The 19084-nt window shown below is 43.4% G+C and overlaps 1 protein-coding gene across 1 annotated transcript; it reads left to right on the forward strand.

Annotated features, from left to right (window-relative positions):
- Nucleotides 1–1170: 1170 nt before the first annotated feature.
- On the forward strand, nucleotides 1171–13457 carry LOC142750921 (zona pellucida sperm-binding protein 4-like). Its single transcript, XM_075859897.1, has 12 exons — nucleotides 1171–1354; nucleotides 4079–4200; nucleotides 5020–5116; nucleotides 6049–6204; nucleotides 6527–6717; nucleotides 8011–8108; nucleotides 8184–8311; nucleotides 11438–11627; nucleotides 11712–11862; nucleotides 12583–12661; nucleotides 12795–12908; nucleotides 13321–13457. The coding sequence occupies exons 1-12, from the start codon at nucleotides 1171–1173 to the stop codon at nucleotides 13455–13457; spliced, it is 1647 nt and encodes a 548-aa protein (XP_075716012.1).
- The last annotated feature ends 5627 nt before the right edge of the window (nucleotides 13458–19084 follow it).

The raw sequence follows: 19084 nt of genomic DNA on the forward strand, positions 1-19084 counted from the left end.
CAATGCATATCAACTGCTGTAAACCGAGAGAACAACCTATTGGGTCGATGGTGGCCCGACGCTCGGCCCAAAAGACATATGAAGATCCAATGATCCATAAAGTGAGGCATATACTGGAGACGGGTGTCGGAAAGGGCCGCTGAGACATTATGAGATCAAATGTCAGTAGCCTTAGCATAATACCGTAGCAGCAATGTGGATAAGATTTGAACAAATCTCATCCACACACTGCAGAAATGATGAGCGGAAAAAACGCTCAGAAACTGACCTGTGGTGCGTTTTTTTATTCCGCAGCATGTCAATTGTGTATGCAAATTCAATCGGGTGATAAACCCGCAACAAATGGCAGAAGTTGTGTTTTTTGGCATCAGAAAAGCTGTGATTCCACCGCAAAAAAATGCAATTCAGAGAAAAAAGAAATCTTACCCAGAATTCTGTGCTATATTGCTGGTTAAATAATGTTGTGGTGCGGTTTCTTGGCCGGAACGTCCGCTGCGGAAAGCAGTGTAGAAAAAAACAAAAACGTTCATACTTACCCCGGACGTTGTCATGGTGACGCGTCCATGCTTTGCCGTCCAGTTCGGCTTCCCTGGGTGACGCTTCAGCCCATGTGACCGCTGCAGCCTATTACTTTTTTCTGGGTTGCGATATTTGCAGCACTCGCAACACTTGGCTTTCTGTTGCGAGTTTTGCATCCCATTGAATTGAATAGGGAAAACCAGCAACAGAAAAGCAACCAAAACGCAGCATAAATCAACATAATGCAGATATAAATTCCGCACGGCAGGTACAGTTTTCTGCAGCATGGGCATGAGATTTTCTAAATCTCATCCACTTTGCTGCTACTGTAAATGTTGCAGAATTTCCATACAGATTTACGTTGCGGAAATTCCACGTTTACGCTACGTGAGGACCCGGCCTTACGGACTATTTATAAGTTGAACCAAAATTTACTGATGCAAAATTTCGATGTGGTTCTAACTGCACTTCATTGTGTAAATGGACCCTTAAGGGGTTAAACTGCTGCATAGTGATTGATAATAGAAGTCACTAGTGGCTGCACCTGACCTCACTTTATCTCTCGTCCTATCACAGAGCTGCTCTGGCTTCATTCACAAGGTATAAATCTCTGGTCTATGGGAGACTGGGGTATAGGTGGCTGCTGGTAAGATGGGCTTGTGCAGAGCAGGGTTTGGGCTTGTAGTATTGCTGTGGACCTATGGGTTGGGGTCTCTAGTATGTGCAGTACAGGACTATTGGGATGATCCTTCCCATCTGCGTTGTGGATCTGGAGATATGGAGTTTTCTCTTCCTTCTTTGCTGGATGATGTAGTTTTATCCTTGACTGTGATTGGTAAGTTCTATAATGTAATAAATTACCTAAACTTTTATATAGTGTCTTAAGTCCTCCTGTGGATAAGCGTTAAATCTACAATGACTTGTATTGCTTATTATTGTATTGTGTTTTAACTCTAAATGAAGCTATAGCTTTGTATTAAAGAATTGCACAAACAAACTTAAAGGGAACCTGTCACCAGCATTTTACCTATTGAACTTAACTTATCCCTCACTGGCCGCTGCTATCAAAAGTTCATTGCCGTTATCCCCTTTCCTAAATTCCTCCGACTGTAAATAAAGGTCTGCAAACATTTTGCGCCTTTTATCGTAGTAATCCGGTGTCCTGTTGTATGCACACCAGAAGAGGACATCAATGCACAAGTGTGGGATTTTGTGTGCTGGGGGAAGGTGTGGAGCTGTCAATCAAAAGTAAGGAGGCGGGTAAAGACTTGAGAATGAAGATATTACTCTTTTATGCTCGTTCGCATCTGGCACGGGAACACTAAAACTGAATACAAAAGCTACAGAGCTGACTAAGGCCCCATGCCCACTTCAGTTTTTCCTTCAGGGTGCTAGCTGTTTTTTTGACGGCTAGCACACTGACCCATTCATTTCAATGGGGCCATGAACACTTCAGTTTTTTTGACTGTCCCATTGCTCCGTTCCGAACCAAAGTAGAGCATGTCCTACTTAGGTCTGAGATTCCGTGACCGTGAGGCCCATGCAAGTCAATGGGGCCGTCAAAAAAAACGGAAAGCATCTGTGTGCGATGGAGCCGTTGCCTAGCAACGGCCAGGCGGACAGAAATATATTACACTAATCGGCAGCCACTATCAATCACTGATAGCGAAAAGAGGCTGTTGATTAAAACTAAAATAAAAAGCAGTTCCTACGTACCCGGTCGTTGTCTTGGTGACGAGTCCCTCTTCTTCCTCCAGTCCGACCTTCCTTTCTGACGCGGCAGCCTGTGATTGGCTGCAGAGGCGGTCACGTGGGATGAAGCGTCATCCCTGGAGGCCGGCCTTCTGACATGCGTGACCGCCACTACAGCCTGTGATTGGCTGCAGCGGCAACATGTATGAAACGTCATCTCTGGAGGCCGGACAGGAGGAAAGTAAGTATGAACTTTATAAATTTTTATTACATTAAAATTTTATTTTCCGAGCATGGTACTGTCCAGGGTGCTGAAAGAGTTACTGCCGATCAGTGCAGCCCATTAACGCTTTCAGCACTCTGGACAGTACCATGCTCGGAAACAGAAACACGGAGTGCACATGGCCGCTAAAACGGGCACACGGATCCATCACAAACGGCCGTGAAAACTGTCGGAGGTGTGCAAGAGGCCTTAGAAGACAATTCTAGGTTATATAGAAATTATTTTTTTACCCACTGCCACCTGGTATTGCTGGTTTAATAGGTGAAATGCTGGTGACAGGTTCCCTTTAATGTACACCAATTTGAAAACTCCCTTAATATCCCTTTAACTACGTCAGACACTGAGTGTAGTCTACCTCATTGCCACAACTCTTGCCGTATATCATACCTCCCAACCGTTTTGGGTGGCTGGTGGTATGTCCTGGTGTCAGCTGTATATGTCCTCAGGATGTGGATGCAGTTGAATCCAATGCTGAAGCAGGGAACTGACAGCACCCTGCTTCAGCACTCCCTGTTCCCTAGTGGAGGACTCCCTGGGCACAGCCCTACTTTAAGCAGTGAGCCCAGTGGAAGCCCTTGATGTCATTTCTCCAGGTGCGGAGTCCCTGGCCAGAGCAATGCATGCTCTCTAGATAGGGACTCCATATATGGACCGTGGAGTTTGGGGATTCCCTGGCCAGGGCGTTGCTGATGCTCTTGCCAGGGATCCTGGCATCTCCAAGCCCCAGAATCACTGTCCATATATGAACAGTGATGTCAGGGGCTCCTTCTGGACTGGAATCTATGGCCGATGTTGGGTATTCTGATCCTGGAGAAGCCCCTGGCGTTGCTATCCTATATGCACAGTTGTGTCAGGGGCTACTCCTGGAGCGCAATCCCTGGCCAGTGTGGCTGATGCTCTGGCTGGGGGTTCTTATACATTGGGGCTCAATCTAGAAGATCTACCTCATGGGTAGCACTAACTTCAATGGCGTGTGTGGCAATATCTACAGGGCACACTGTGGTGCTATCTACACAGGCACTAACTATGTAGGCAGTAGGGACAGCTATGGGGGTGTCATGAAGTTTGGGGGCACTAAAGGGGCATTACACTGTGGGGAGGCACTATGGTAGAGTGATAATGTGTGGCCTGAAACAGGTGTATATGGGTGGGGTTAGGCATGACTCAAAGGCAAGAATTGCTGCATCGGTTGTCCCTCTGTGATCCTTGGACACTGGAGGGCATGCCTTATATTCCAAAACAGCCTAATAAAGGATGTCAAATGCAAATCACCCCCCCCCCCCCAATAAAAATATATAATAATCAGAAACCCTGTGAGTGTGCTTGTACGTGCAATAATCAGGAGAACTTGTTTGTGGGTGTCTTGCGGTGTCTCAGGCAATACTGGTGCACCATGTAAGTACCACCCTAGTTTATCTTCATGCAGCATCTGCCACACCTTTACACAATGATGAGTTCCTTTGTCCATGTCTGCATCTGGAGTTCTCTTCAGGCTACAAAGTACTTCCCTTGTGTATCTGTAAGCCACTTCATGCACTACATTTTACTGAGCAATTATAAGTATAATATCTTACTGAATTCTAGATGAGAATGGAAAACCCCATTATCTTCACAATGACTCCAATTGCGGAACCTGGATAGTACAGAGATCTGACAGCTCGGTGGTGGTCGGTTCTTCTTTTGATGGATGTTATGTGCGTGAGGAGGTAAGTTTTGTAGAAAGCCAACTCTTCACTTGTCCTGGCAGTGTAGGCTGTGGACTCTCGATCCCATTAGTGGTGTATTTTATACCACTAATAGAAAGTGTAGCTGACAAACTTTTTTAATTAAAAACGAAAACTTACAGCAGCCATTTTATATTGTGTTAATAACCTTTTTGTAGAATTGCATTGTAATTTTAAACTAGTTTATTAGATTACTTCTCTAATATTTTAAGATCATGGTCACAATCACACCAGCCTATAGGGCACTGTGTTCAGGCTTCCCTGGGGTACATTCTACGGCCTTGATACCCAAATGTGTCACTGGAAAACCCACTGACTCAGCCAGGATCCGAGGACCCCTTTGCTTATTAGAGCAGGAGATGCTGTCACTGGACAGCCAGGCACCTACTACAGTGCAGCATGGGCTTCCCCCTGCAGTAGTTACTCTACAGTGCCCTAAAAACACTAACTTTTTTTGGGGGTTAATTTATCTGGTACCTTGGTAATTGTTTTAAATTGCTCAGTGGTGCATATTTTATAGCAGGGTTTTTTTTTTTTTTTGTTTTGTTTTTTAAAGCCATTGTAATCCAAAAGTTCTCTGACCAAGCTCAGTCTTGGTCAGAGAACTGAAAAATGTCACAATTTGAAATGTATTTTTTTTTTTTTTAACCTATGCAACTACCTACATGTGGGACATAATTGTAGCCAGCCTACTTTTTAAATAGAGTATTTGTCATATGCTGCCAGGGATCTTGTCAACTTTGATTTCTGCAGTCTCTTGGCTTTGCCTCCCACATCAGGAACAACTATTTGTAATTGCAGGATGGAAATTATGTGGTGACTATCTCTCTGGAAGAAGTTCTTCGTGATGGGAAATCCCAGTATCACAAGAAGGATCTGAAATGCCCAATTCTTCCAGGTAAATGTCCGTGCTGAACAAGAACTTGGAGAATCTTTTATGTCTTCCCTTAAAGATGAACCAGTCCACTCTAATATCCAGTCAAATGCCCAAAAAGTCCTGGACTATATTATACCAAATCGAATTAACTTCTCATCAATAATTATGGCAGTCTGACAGGTCTTGGATGGTTCCAGGTCCTAGTAATCCAACTAGCAATCGACCCGTGGCTAGAGATTATTCAATTGTTTCACCAGTTCACTTGACTGTCCATAAAATTAAATCTCAAACATGGCAAATGCATTGTAATGTCTGAAGCTTGAATTGGGCAAATACTTGCTCATCTCTACCACTGCTAGCCTAATAAACAATAACTTCTACATCGCTTATCAAGACTAAATCACATCATAATTATAGTCAAAGATGGACAAATGCTCCCCATGTTATGTCTCCTCTACAATTCTTATGAGTCTTCCCACCATAAAGATGTATTCTCAGGATAGGCTATAAATGTATGATAGGTGGGCTCCTACTTATAGTAAGGACTGGGGTCTCTTGCTCCATTCTCAAAGGAAACTGATCATTCTCCCTTGTAGGGGTTATCAAGGACTAGAGAATTTCTTCCCCCCCCCCCCCACCCAACAGTCCCACGCTTGTTTACAGGTTGCTAACAGTACTGCAGCTCAGCACTAATCACATCAATGGAGCCAAGACTCAATACCACGCACAACCCATGAACAGATGTGGTGACGTTTCTTAAAAAAAGTAGCAACGTTTTTCTAATCCTGGACAACTCCTTTAGGGTCTCTAGGAATTACATAAAACTCAATTAACACTTCAGTCTATGCCTTAGTGGCTATTGCAGTCTTTAATGGCTCTGTTGGAGGATCAAATACAGAATTGCTACTATTTGCGTTGACATTCTCCTTGACTGATTTATTTCTTCCCTGTAGCTATGGATGCTCCTAGTCCAAGTGAATGTGCTTCAGTTCAACAAGTAGACCGTCTGCCGTGTGCTAATGACTCTGTATCTAGAGAACTTTGTGAAGGCCTTGGATGCTGCTTTTCTCCAGCTGAATTTAGGTTGCGCTGCTACTATGGAAAAAAACGTAAGTCTTTGCTATAAAAGTAAACCTATTGATCTGAACCTTTACACCACTATATGAAGAGCCACTCTGATGGGTTACCCCAACTATGAGCCTTTAGATGACTAAGATCAAACCATTTTATTGGCTTGGTGTCCCAAGCAGATCATATATATAACTACAACATTGGTTGGTGCAAGCCAATGAGTTTTGCCAGGTAACTGTTTTCAAAGCATATGTACATTAATTTTGGGGATGAAAAAGATCAGCTTAACAGATACTCAGATGACTCTATGATGCTTCTTATTGGATGTTTAGTAAATGCATTAACAATTCCTGTTTATAGTGACTGCCCATTGCACACCTGAGAACAACATGGTGGTTGCCATTTCAAAAGACCTGACCACACCGTCCTTAATTCTGGACTCTGTAAGCGTGGTCAACGTGGATTCCAACTCATGCCCAAATCTGAGAGTAGCAGCAACAGCATCATTTATTGGCTACCAGTTCCCACTGTCCTGCGGAGGTGTTAACCAGGTGAGCAAAACACACTGGACCCATGCCTATCAAATTGTGCAGTTGAGAGACATTGGTGAAAACCGGTATCTGCTAATCTGGAATGGACAGTAACTTTGTGCATACAAAGCTATCATATATATATATATATATATATATATATATATATATATATATATATATATTATATATGTGTGTATTAACTTTGTTTGAAGGATTTTTTTAAATTGGTTTAAAATCGGTATTGCACTGACAGGCTCCTCCCCCTATTGATGACATGGCAGCCCACAATTGGCTGTAATGTACATCATTCCTCGCTGAATTGCCTAACACAGCAGCACTGCGATGTTGGCCACAGCAGGTTTACACAGAGGCAGGACAGTTGTCCTGTCTAGTATAATTGAGACTAAAATGCATGGAGAAGCGATGAGCGATGGAGGGACTAATGGTAAAGATGAGGAGCGAGGAAAAAATGATGCCAAATGGGCATGAATCCGAAGTCCCTGCCCCTCATCCACCTCTTCGTAGTTTTAGTCTAGGAGCACTGGCTTAGGACTTATTTCCTAAAGGGAATATTTTTTTTTCGATCTTGTGATCATAGTGTTAAGGATGTTTAATGGTGCTTCCAGTAACATTGGGTCCGGTGTCACCAGTATTCCACCCATAATTACAGACCCATTTTCTCTGCACTAATCGGCAGCCCCTTCTCTCTATCAGTGCTGGAAAGAGAAGGGGCAGCCCTTTCGGGCAGAGTTTCCACAGCAATTGAAAGTAAAAAGTTCATACGTACCGTTGTCTTGGTGACGCGTCCCTCTTGATATTCAGTCCGACCGCCCTGGATGATATGGCAGTCCATGTGACCGCTGCAGCCTGTGATTGGCTGCAATGGTCACATGGGATGAAGCGTCATCCTGGGAGGCCAGACTGTAGGAAGAAGCAGGTAAGTTCACTTTTAATACAGATTATTATGCAGGTCATGCTCCCATATAAAGTATGGGAGCACGGCCTGTAAACCGCAAAAACAGGACATTCCTATCTTTTGCGGAGCCTTTCAACAGCACAGACTCCTTCCTGTAAATATACAGGCAGATGTCCATGGGCAATAGAAGTGAATGGGTCCGTAATTACGGATGAATTCTACAGTCGTTTGCATGGGGCCTTACAACACAATTGGGTATTTAAATAGTGAGTTTTTACCCTATCTATACCGTAAGTCAACCTCCCAAGCAACGCCGGGTATAAGAGCTAGTACAATATAACTTGGCCTTGCAGAATAAATCTAGAATGTCTGATACCTGTGGTTTGGTTTAACAGGGGGCTGACTTGTCTGTAGTATATGAGAACACTTTTATAGCAACCAAGAATGTAAGGACCTGGCAGATGGGATCGATCACTAGGGACAGTACAATGAGGTAAGCTGAGCATTTCAGGATGGTGGCAACTACAAGTACCACATTTGGTTTACTAAGATGCCCCTCTTAATACAGGCTGACCGTGCGCTGCAGCTATTCCCACACTGGTATTGTCCCTCTGCAAGTGGAAGTCCTCACCCTTCCACCACCTCTTCCTGTATCTACCTCTGGACCGCTGCTCCTGGAGATGAGGATAGCTGAAGGTATTTAACTTGTCGTTTGACAGCTGGTTGTCTCGCAATTTCCATGCCTAACTTTAAGTCGGTTCTCTAACATTAACTGGGGTGTAGGCAGGCAGGATAAATTGCATTAGAGCCTGGAGTAATCTTGAGGACATCTTCCCTTTAAAGGGGTTGTCTCATGAAGACAACCCCTTTTTTTAACATAGGAGCTGGCCCAGCTTTCAGTTGCCTTGCAGTGAGTTTTTGCCAAACTATAATCACTTCTCTCCTGATTTTATACTTGGTCAGTAACCCTACAGGGTACCAGTTTCTTTGCTCATTTTTGCCCACTTATGTAACCTACGTATTAGAAGGGATAATGTCTTAAGTGGATGGGGTCAGCCGGTTTAAATAAAGCTTAGAAAACAAAATGGGAGGCTTTCTTAAATGCACCTGTCCTGAATACCAGCTAACCTTTACTTTGGGTGGGCATGTCCATGATATCTAGTGACCTGCTGTCCACTGAAGGTTCTTTTCCACCACATAGACCTCTAATAAAACAAACAGAATAGCGGTGTTGTGAATGGAATATGTCACCATTACATACTAAGTTGGGAAAATACTAGTTAAAACTGACATGGGGGGGGGGGGGGGGAATTTGCGTTAACCGTAAAGTTTACTGTAGCAACCAGTGTCCGATGGCGGTTGCCTAGGCAGATGAGATCATGGGTCCGTTAAAAGGGCATAAATGCGTACGACAAGATCATATTTCTACCCTGAGGCATAACTAGAATGTTACACGCACCCCCCCCCCATTATTGATACAGCCCTGCCTGTAGGTAGCGCACCTACCTCTCCCTTGTAGATGGTGCCACACAGCCCCCCAAGTAGTACAAGGCAACGGCGCATCTGAGAAATTTGTATCAGCCAGGAGGATGTCAATCAAATACGGAAAGCTGGGTTTGGAGGCAGGACTATGACTCTTCAGGATAGCGGCACTGCCCCATGACTCTTTAATGAGTAATTAGCATATAGTTTGCACCGTTTTAAAAGTTTGTTTATAGATTTTGCTGTATCTGAAAAAACATACACTTGGGATTATTGTCAGATCATTTATTACCGCATGGTGGTGGTTCAAGGTTAAAACTACCAGACAGGTTCCCATTAAATATACAATGATTTGAAAACCATTCCATCTACCCTGTAATCTTGTTATAAATATATCCTATATAATTACAGCTCCTGAACCAAGCTCGGTACATTAATACAATACCGGAACAAAGCTCAGTCCATATATACAGCGCCAGAAACAAGCTCCGTACATATATAAAACACCAGAACAAATACAGCTCCATTTAGTGCAATCCCTGCCATATAGCTTTGTATGGCGTAAAACGACACCTACCAGCATGGCCCAAACAGCTGTAAGGTTGTGCTGGGAGATTCTGTTTCACAAAAAAAAAATCATACCACCCATCTTGCTGTATATCATACAGTGACTACAGTACTGATTAGAGGCAGAACAAACATGTACATTAAGTGACTCACCGGTGACTTCTCAGATTCTAGTTCTTTCTCTCTTCTCTTTCCGGTCCAGACCTCTGTTGGATTTCTCCCAGCCACAACCCATTTCTGTAGTTTTCTACTCGGATGCCTCCCAGCTTTTTTTTTTATTTATTTTTTTTTTTTTTTAAACCTTTCTGCACCTATAAACGAAGATAAAATTCTCAACACCTCTAAATATAATGGCGCCATACACTGATTATAATACCATACACTGTGTCCCACATACACCTTTGCCCCCTGTAGATGGTGCCCTACATAGAAGCCCCTGTAGATGCTGCCCACATATGGACTCCAGAGCTGCACGGCAACAGTACTAACCACTGAGCCACCATGCTGCCCTACATATAGCTTCCCATATAGATAGTGCCTCACATATAGACCCATCCCCCCCTGTAGATAATGCCACTCTGTTTTAGTAAAAAAACAAAAAGCTTTACATACTCCTCCTGATCCCATTCCTGTGCCATCCGGTGGCAATGCAGATCTATCTTCCAAGCAGGTCTGCTGGAGCTAAGCAATGCAAGTGGCGCGTCATTGAAAGGCGCTGATTGGCAGGGCAGAATGACTTGCCCCGTCAATCAGCGCCTTTCAACCACGGAAGCAGTGCGACGTAGTTGAAAGGCGCTGATTCTGGGCAAGTCATTGCCCTGCCCATCAACGTCATTGTAGTGTGCTGAATCGACGTGCCCGGCCATTCAGCACAAAGGCATGTATATGTACCTGCGTGCTATAGGTGCAGGTACAATTACTGCAAGAGGGGGTGGCTGTCGCTAGCACCAGGGCCCCCTCTGGTGCTAGTGATGCCACCAGGCTTGAGGGCCCATGCCAGTCGGCCCATAAATGTTAGAGGCTTGGTGGTGCAGGCCCCATAGTAGCAGCCATAAAGGCTGCTAGCAGCGCCACCAGGCATAGGGGGGGGGTGTGTTGTCATGCAGCATGTGCCCCCTCATGCCGCAGGCCCCGTAGACGCTGCTACAGTGGTAGTTATGCTACTGGTTCTACCACTTTATAAAGACTAGACATGTAATAGTGTACAGCTTTGGGCAGTAGTGCACAAGAAAGACATCGCAGAGCTTGAGTGGGTTCATAGGCTGGCAACCATAGTAATTTCTGGGTACTGTAGTCCAGTTTAGTTTAGAAAAGGCTGAGGGGGTGACCTAATTATGTACAAATACACCAAAGGTCAATGGAGATCTTGAGTTAATTCTCCCCTGGACTAGCTAACAAAGGGGCATCCCCTACATCTAGAGGAAAGGCTTCTATACCACCATAAAAGGGGATTCTTTACTGTAAGTGAGACAAGGAAGTTTTAATGGTGAATTCAGAGTTCAAAAGGGGTCTGGCTGTCTTTAGTTGCCTTATGGATCTTTTTGCATCAGATAAGGAAAATTAGCTCTTGCCTTCCTCTGGATCAACATTGCAGAATAAGTTGAACTGAATGGACAGATTTAATGAGGCTCCAAAAACTATTAGCCCCTCCCCCCCCCCCCCCCCCACTTAGAAGGTATTGACACTAAACATCCTAGTACCTGACAGTTTGACTAGATGGCTATGGAAAGCTGGTATAATGTCTAGCTAACAGGTGACCATATTTTTTTTCAGATGGACAGTATGGCTCATATTATAGAGACCAAGATTATCCTATTGAGCGAGTATTAAGAGATCCTGTGCATGTGGAAGTTCGGATCCTGCAGAGGACTGATCCAAGCCTAGTTCTGGTCTTGAGCAACTGTTGGGCCACCAGTTCTCCTGTCCCTACTGGGCTTCCCCAATGGCCTGTCTTGTTCAACAGGTGAGGGTTGAATTAAGGGACTACAAGAATTGCCTTCTGTTCAGGGGTGTCCTAGTACAACTTCATATTGTGTTCACTTTTCAGCTGCCCTTTTGATGGAGACAACTATCTCACCCAGCTGATTCCTGTTGGTCCTTCCTCACAGAACATGCCTTTCCCAACACACTACAAGCGCTTCATTGTCCGCACATTTACCTTTGTGGATTTCAACACCCAAACTTCTCTTAACGGACCGGTAAGCTGTAACTTAAAAACTTGTATAATCATTCCAAAATGTGGTGCCCTTACTTGAGAGAAATTACCAATTTGGGAACCATGTATTGCATACATAAAAGCACATTTATATCCTTATGCTTGATAAATTAAGAATCTGTATGCTGTCATTTGAAGGGTTATTATATTAATGACCACATATTACTTCAGGGCCCCACCAATCCTCAGATTGCAAGTGAAAACCTATCATGTTGTGGTCATGTCAGCTGGACCACCTACCAAGTGATGACCATAGTCCTTAAAGGTTGAAAAAAAAAAAAATTACTAAGGGAGGTTAATGAAGTCACAATTACTTTTGGGTTGGCAAAATGGTGCTCATGGCATAACGTTGTGGTTACCGTGTACTCCACTCATGTATGTTTTACTCAAATGGTTTATCTGAGTGACATGTTAATTGTTTGCATCACGCATGCCAATTCGATTAAACTGGATGTGGTTTACTGCATAGATATATGGCATACAAAATTACCCTGGCTAGCGTAGGAAGTGCCATTACTTGTCACCATGTAAAGTTCAGCTGAAACTACCTCTTGATACATGGGGCTATTATGTTTCGATTATACGCTTGGTATGAGGGTTCATACAACTAGTGTCAAATTTCATACTGGCACCACTTACATTTTATTCATTGTACAATGTTGCGCTTGACTGGCATACAGTAACTTATGTTGTGGTCCTACAGGTGTTCTTCCACTGCAGCGCTTCAGTATGTGTCCCATCTGCCATGGAGTCGTGTTCAGTGAACTGTCCCCAAAGACAAAGTAGGTGATCAGTCCTATATGCACTTTTAGATTGTGTCTAGCAAGATGTTTTTTTTTTTTTCATATGGATCCTTTATTCTAAATATCTTGGAGCAGTACAATCCCTTTTTTTTTTTTTTTTCTTGTCTTACAGAAAGAATGGCTAGATCTTGGGGGTCAGAAGATGCTCTTACAACAGTCACATCTCAGGGTCCTGTTATATTCCATGAAGAGGCTGAACCAGACAAGGTTCTCCAAGAAGAGGAAGGTAAGGGAATAATCAGCAAATTTGAATAAAATGTAAGACGGCTTAGACCTAAAAGACTGACGTTTACATCTATGCTAGGTCCTAATTCACACAGAACCACTGCTCCTAACATACTAGGCTTGTGTATAATGTTGGTTACTTGGCGTTTATGGTTATGTAGTACTGCTGGTCACTTTATTTGATACTCCAGTTAGCATTTCCTCCAGCCTGAAACTACTAGTTGTGCCACTTCACCAGGTAGACCCCTGACAAGTGCCCTAAAGCCAACAGTTGTATGGCATCTCCAAGTCCAAATGTCCTGTTTAACTCTATAGGTACTTAAACTATTCTGCTGCAATTTTAGTTTTGCCTTAACAAGTGTTGCTTTGTCTGTCTTTTCTGGATGAGATCTAACATGCATTTCATCAAACAGGTCCTCTTGGGTCGGGGCTGGCCCTGGCTTGGCTACAAGGCACAGCAGCCGTTGGCTTATTCGTGATGGTGTCCCTTCTTGGTATCTACATGTATAGAAGACAAAAGAAATGTACAGTGTCTACTGTGACTGCTTGAATAAAAAAGGCCTTTAAAATAAACAGTCCATCTGTTTGGGTTTTTATATTACTGATTTTAGAATTTACATTTCTAAAAATGTCTTCCATAAAGAACTTTAATAGAAACTTCTAAAAACATTCAGTCTTAAGTACGTTCTAGAGATATAAAACAAATGTCCACTTTTTATAATACTATGATGGTAATATCTGTGTGCTGAGTAACAACTGCCATATACACTATTTTGGGCGTTGAGTATTTTTTTTCTAGGTACCATCTCAGGGTTCATATAGGGGCCGACTTGGACAAGTCAGTCAGATGCACAAGTGCTGCACGTTGTGTCAAGTCTTTCATACATCTCGTTAGATGTTTACTTTTATACCATTAATTTGCTGGCTTAGTTTGTTCCAGATTTTTGCAAATCTAAAGCCACGTCCCTTTGTCGAGTCAGTTAAATGTATCACGCAGTATAGCCACAAATTCTAGTGCATTTTGAATAGTAAACTGGCCCTGTAATCTTGGAATAAATGAACAGCATTTCAGTCCCATTTGCAGGGTATAGCTTTGGCAGCATTTGTGCAACCACTTTTTTATTTATTTCTAGTCAGTAGGAGATTTGAATGTGATCCTCTGTTCATATAATACACTGCAACACCAGTATATTTTTGTGTATCATGCTTCTGTAATTGGCAGGCTCCAGCTGCCATAGGAACGCACTGGCACCCTGCATTTGAATGGGAAATAGAGAGAGACGGCAGCGACTCAAACTATTTTGCTATTTAAATGACAGCAAAGGGGTTAAACAGCCAGGATCAAAGCTAGTGCCAATCCTGCCAATAGCAGCAGGGTGTCAACTGTATGACAGAGCTGATGGTATGGGATTCTTTTGATGCAGAACCATAACTTACCCATACTTCATATTAAACATTTTGGACCGTTTTGCTTTTGCAGCTTCTACGCCTAAAATGCGTGGAAGCTGCAGAATCCCGTTCTCTGATGAATCCGGTACTAGGGTACATAAAATCTGCAGAAATGAAATGGTCAAGTTTTTAATAGAAGTGAATTTTATGCTAAAGGTGTATTTATTTAAAGACGACCAAATGTGGCCATAGCCTTTAACTCCGAACAGGAACTTTAGGGCACTGTTAGAAAGCATCAACCTAAATAAAGAAATCCTAAGACAGGTCCAAAGTTCTGTGCTAATTTTGTTTATCCAAACCACATCCCTGTTGACGGTCTGTCCTTTTGGCTCATTTGCATGTTGGGGCTTAAAGGGGTTGTCCACTACAGGACAATTGATCTATCCACCAGATAATCGGTATATGATCAGTGGGGGTCTGGTACCTGGGTGGTAGTGGACATCCACTTTAATGAATGAGGGTCAGCATATTCGTTAGCGCAAGGGTAGTTCTAAGCCTTCATATACTACTGACATCCAGTGGAGACTATAGGAGGAATTTTTTAAACAATCTGTCTTTGTAGTGTGTGAAGTAAATTTGCCAATTTATGTTAAAGAAAAGTGGGAGGGTGTAGGGACATCACAATGAGAAATTTATGCCAGAAAACTGATGTACGTTTTATAGGCCAATCTACTCAAGCGTCTATCTGGCGCAAATTTATTTATTTTATTTTTCTGAAACACCGCAGTCAAGAGATGCAGCTTACAATCTGCCTGACTTGTCCTTCCTGGAACCATTCTGCAGATTCTCTGGTCCTTTAGGCTGGGTTCACACGACCTATTTTCAGACGTAAACGAGGCGTATTATGCCTCGTTTTACGTCTGAAAATAGGGCTACAATACGTCGGCAAACATCTGCCCATTCATTTGAATGGGTTTGCCGACGTACTGTGCAGACGACCTGTTATTTACGCGTCGTCGTTTGACAGCTGTCAAACGACGACGCGTAAAAATACAGCCTCGTCAAAAGAAGTGCAGGACACTTCTTTGGACGTTTTTGGAGCGGTTTTCTCATAGACTCCAATGAAAACGGCTCCAAAAACGCCACGAAAAATGCGAGTTGGTCAAAAAACGTCTGAAAAGCAGGGTCTGTTTTCCCTTGAAAACAGCTCTGGATTTTCAGACGTTTTTGGTCACTACGTGTGCACATACCCTTAGGGGGTTGTCCAGGAATAGAGAAAAATATAGCAGTCTTGCAAAAACAGTACCACACCTGTGCACAGTATTGCAGCTCAGTCACGGTCACTACGATAGAGTGGAGCTGAAATACCAGACACCACCTATGGACTGGTGTAGCACAATTTTGGGAAAAAACAAATGGTTCATTCTTGACGACCCCCCCCCCCCCCCCCACACCCTTCAACCACTGCAGATTATGTCCCTTATTGGTTTGACATCAGCTGACTGAACCTGCCATATTTCTGGTTTCATTCCTCTTGGAGAAAGTACAGACCCATAATATGGCCATGTGCATTGGTCTAAGGCTAAGTTCGGATGTGGTTGAAAATTTCTGACATGGACTTCACCCTCTGCATTGGGATTTCATGTGACCCCATAGCGCGCGCTAATGTTGACCTATCACACTGCAACGGAATTGAATTAGGGCAGTAACTGCATAAATGAAATCCCTTTCTGAGACCCATGCATGCGACTGTAAAAAAAAAAAAGAGTCTGTAGTTGCAGTCAAATTACGGTCCACAATTACGGACACATTTGCTTCCATGGAGACTTTCCTGTATATTTATGGGAAGGTATCAGTGCTGTAGAAGCCTTCCGCAAAAGATCGGACATGTCCTACTACGTTATGTGGGTTGACTCTGCGTCAGCCCCAGTTATTTATTACATCTAATTGTTTAACCCTTTCCTGTTGCTAATCTGCCGATTTACGTCAGGAACGAGTATTTAGCAATGGGGCCTGGTCGGAAGCAGAGCGGCTGCGATAATCGCAGGGTCTTTGTTGTGTTACACAGCAGGGACCCAGCGGCAATGCTTGCGATCAGAGACCTCTCTGGCAGCATTCAATCTCTAATCCCTAAGATGCCAGAGTCCAATGTGACCACTGGTGTCTGAGGGGCTTTTCACTTTCAGTTGCTATTTGGAGCCGGTGTGTTCCTATAGCAGCCAGGGGCCTTCTGAACGCTCCCAGCCCTGCTATATGAATGTTGCTAGTGAGCTCTGCCTGTTGCAGGTCTCAATAGCAATGCACTGATCTATGGCATAAGCAATCTAATGATTGCAGGTTCAAGCTCCCTAGGGGGGCTTAAAATAGTAGTAAAATGTAAGAACTGTTTTAAAAATATAAAAAAAATATCTAAAAATTCAAATCGCCCCCTTTCCCTAGATCACATCTAAAAATAAACATTAGGTGTCCACGTCCGAAAATGCCTGAACTATAAATGCCCGAAATATAAAAATATTTATCCAATGCGTTGAACGTAGTTTAGGAAAGAGTTCAAAATGGTGGAACTGCAGCTTTTGTTTTTTGCCATTTCAACCCCCGAATATTTTTTCTAAAAAATGATCTAAATGCCAGACACTCCCCAAAATGGTATCAGTCAAAACTACATCTCTCCCCCCCCCCCCCCCCCATACAAAAAGACCCCTTACACAGCTCTATACACCGAAAAATAAAAAAAAGTTACGGGGGTCCGAATATGAAGAGGCAAAACATTTTTTTTTTTAAACTTTCACATTTTACTAAGTAACAAAACATAACTATATAAATTTGGTATCACCGTGATTGTACTGACCCACAGAATAAAGGTAATGGGTCATTTTCACCGTACAGTGAACACTAAAAACGAACCCCATAAGAAAATGGCGGAACTGCTGTTTTTTCCACTTCCACCCCATTCTGAATTTTTTTCCTGCTTCCCAGTACAACACACGCAATATTAAATAGTGCCTTTATTAAGTACAATTTGTCTCATAATAACTAAGCTCTCACATGGCTGTCAACAAAAAAATAAAAACGTTATGACTTTTTGTAGGCGGAGAGGAAAAATCCAAAGCGTAAAAATTAAAATTAGTCTGGTCCTAAGAGGATTAAACACAACCATGATAACTAGTAATTGACTAACCTTAAAGTGTACCTAAACTTTCAAAACACTTTTGACATGCCGTGACGTCGAAGTTTTGATTGATAGGGTCCGAGCACTGAGACCCACCGATCGCTAAAACAAAGCAACAGAAGCGCTCAGGTGAGTGCTGTGCTGCGTCGTTTCTGCTCGGCATTCCTCAGGTGTATGGGCTCAATAGAATGTCTATGACTCTGTAGACTGCTCCCTCGGCTTTCCGAGTAGAAACTAAACGGCACAGCGGTCACTTGAGCGCTTCTGACACTGTTGTAGCGATCGTGGGGGTCTTAGTGCTTGGACCCCAACCAATCAAAACTTCTGATATGTCACTATGATGTGTCAAAAGTATTTAACGTATAGGTAAGTTTTAAGTCAACCCAACATTCACTCTGTCTATAGAACCCGGCTGAACAGTCCTTGCAGGAGCATGTAGATAGACTGTATAACATAAAAACCACCACTGAGGAGGATGTGTATTCCTAACTACACGACCCTCCGATCCCCAGCCAACAAAGACAAGGCCTTCTCCACTCCATCCTGCAAACCCGACAGAAATATATTCAATCCGATATCTGTCAAATGAATCCAATCCTACAAAAGCAAACCGCGATGGTCACCTTCTAGATGTCTGCGTCTCACCGCCACCACACCACGGGGTCTGACAAAACGTGACACACTCATATTCAAAAGGTGCTGTACTCGATGGCGTTGACGTCACCAGAACTATGCCACACTGTGGGATAATCTCCAACCATACTAAAACCAGCTCCGGTAGAATGATGCAAAGCGTTTCAAATCTGACTGTATAAACGCTATTGGCACTCCCAAATTTACATTGCACAAATCATTGCTGCCCACGTGAATATCTTACAAGGTTGGAACCATCCGATATCTGCTGATGATCACAACTTTGGGCAAAGTTCGAAACGACTGCAAACCCCCGGAGTCCACGCCAATGCACATCAACTGCTGTAAACCGAGAGAACAACCTGTTGGGTGGATGGTGGCCCGACGCTCAGGCCCAAAAGACATATGAAGATCCAATGATCCATAAAGTGAGGCATATACTGGAGACGGGTGTCGGAAAGGGCCGCTGAGACATTTAGACCAAATGTCAGTAGCCTTAGCATAAGGCATCATTTACACGAGCGTAATATACGCGCGTGCTTTTCACGCGTGTCGTACGCACCTATATTAGACTATGAGGCAGTGCAGACAGTGCGTGAATTTTGCACAGCGCGAGTGCGTTGCGTAAAACTCACGACATGTCCTATCTTTGTGCGCTGTTCGCGCATCACGCACCCATTGAAGTCAATGGGTGCCTGAAAACCACGCATGCTGCACGGAAGCACTTCCGTGCGAACTGCGTGATTCGCGCAACAGCTGTCAAACTCTGAATGTAAACAGAAAAGCACCACGTGCTTTTCTGTTTACAAACATCCAAACGGAGTGTCATAATGATGGCGGCTGCGTGAAAATCACGCAGCCGCGCATCATACGCTGATGACACACGGAGCTGTTTTTTGCGTGCGCAAAACGCACACTCTCGTGTAAATCAGGCCTAATACTGTAGCAGCAAAGTGGATAAGATTTGAACAAATTTCATCCACACA

Source organism: Rhinoderma darwinii, chromosome 3 (genome assembly GCF_050947455.1).
Source record: "Rhinoderma darwinii isolate aRhiDar2 chromosome 3, aRhiDar2.hap1, whole genome shotgun sequence".
Classification (NCBI taxonomy): Eukaryota; Metazoa; Chordata; class Amphibia; order Anura; family Rhinodermatidae; genus Rhinoderma; species Rhinoderma darwinii.

Bases quoted from the DNA above. Each gene is read 5' to 3' on its own strand.
- LOC142750921 (XM_075859897.1), top strand. From the start codon at position 1,171: ATGGGCTTGTGCAGAGCAGGGTTTGGGCTTGTAGTATTGCTGTGGACC. The intron at 8,312-11,437 runs GTATTTAACTTG...ATTTTTTTTCAG, and splicing joins GGAGATGAGGATAGCTGAAG to ATGGACAGTATGGCTCATAT. The intron at 12,662-12,794 runs GTAGGTGATCAG...CTTGTCTTACAG, and splicing joins GAACTGTCCCCAAAGACAAA to AAAGAATGGCTAGATCTTGG.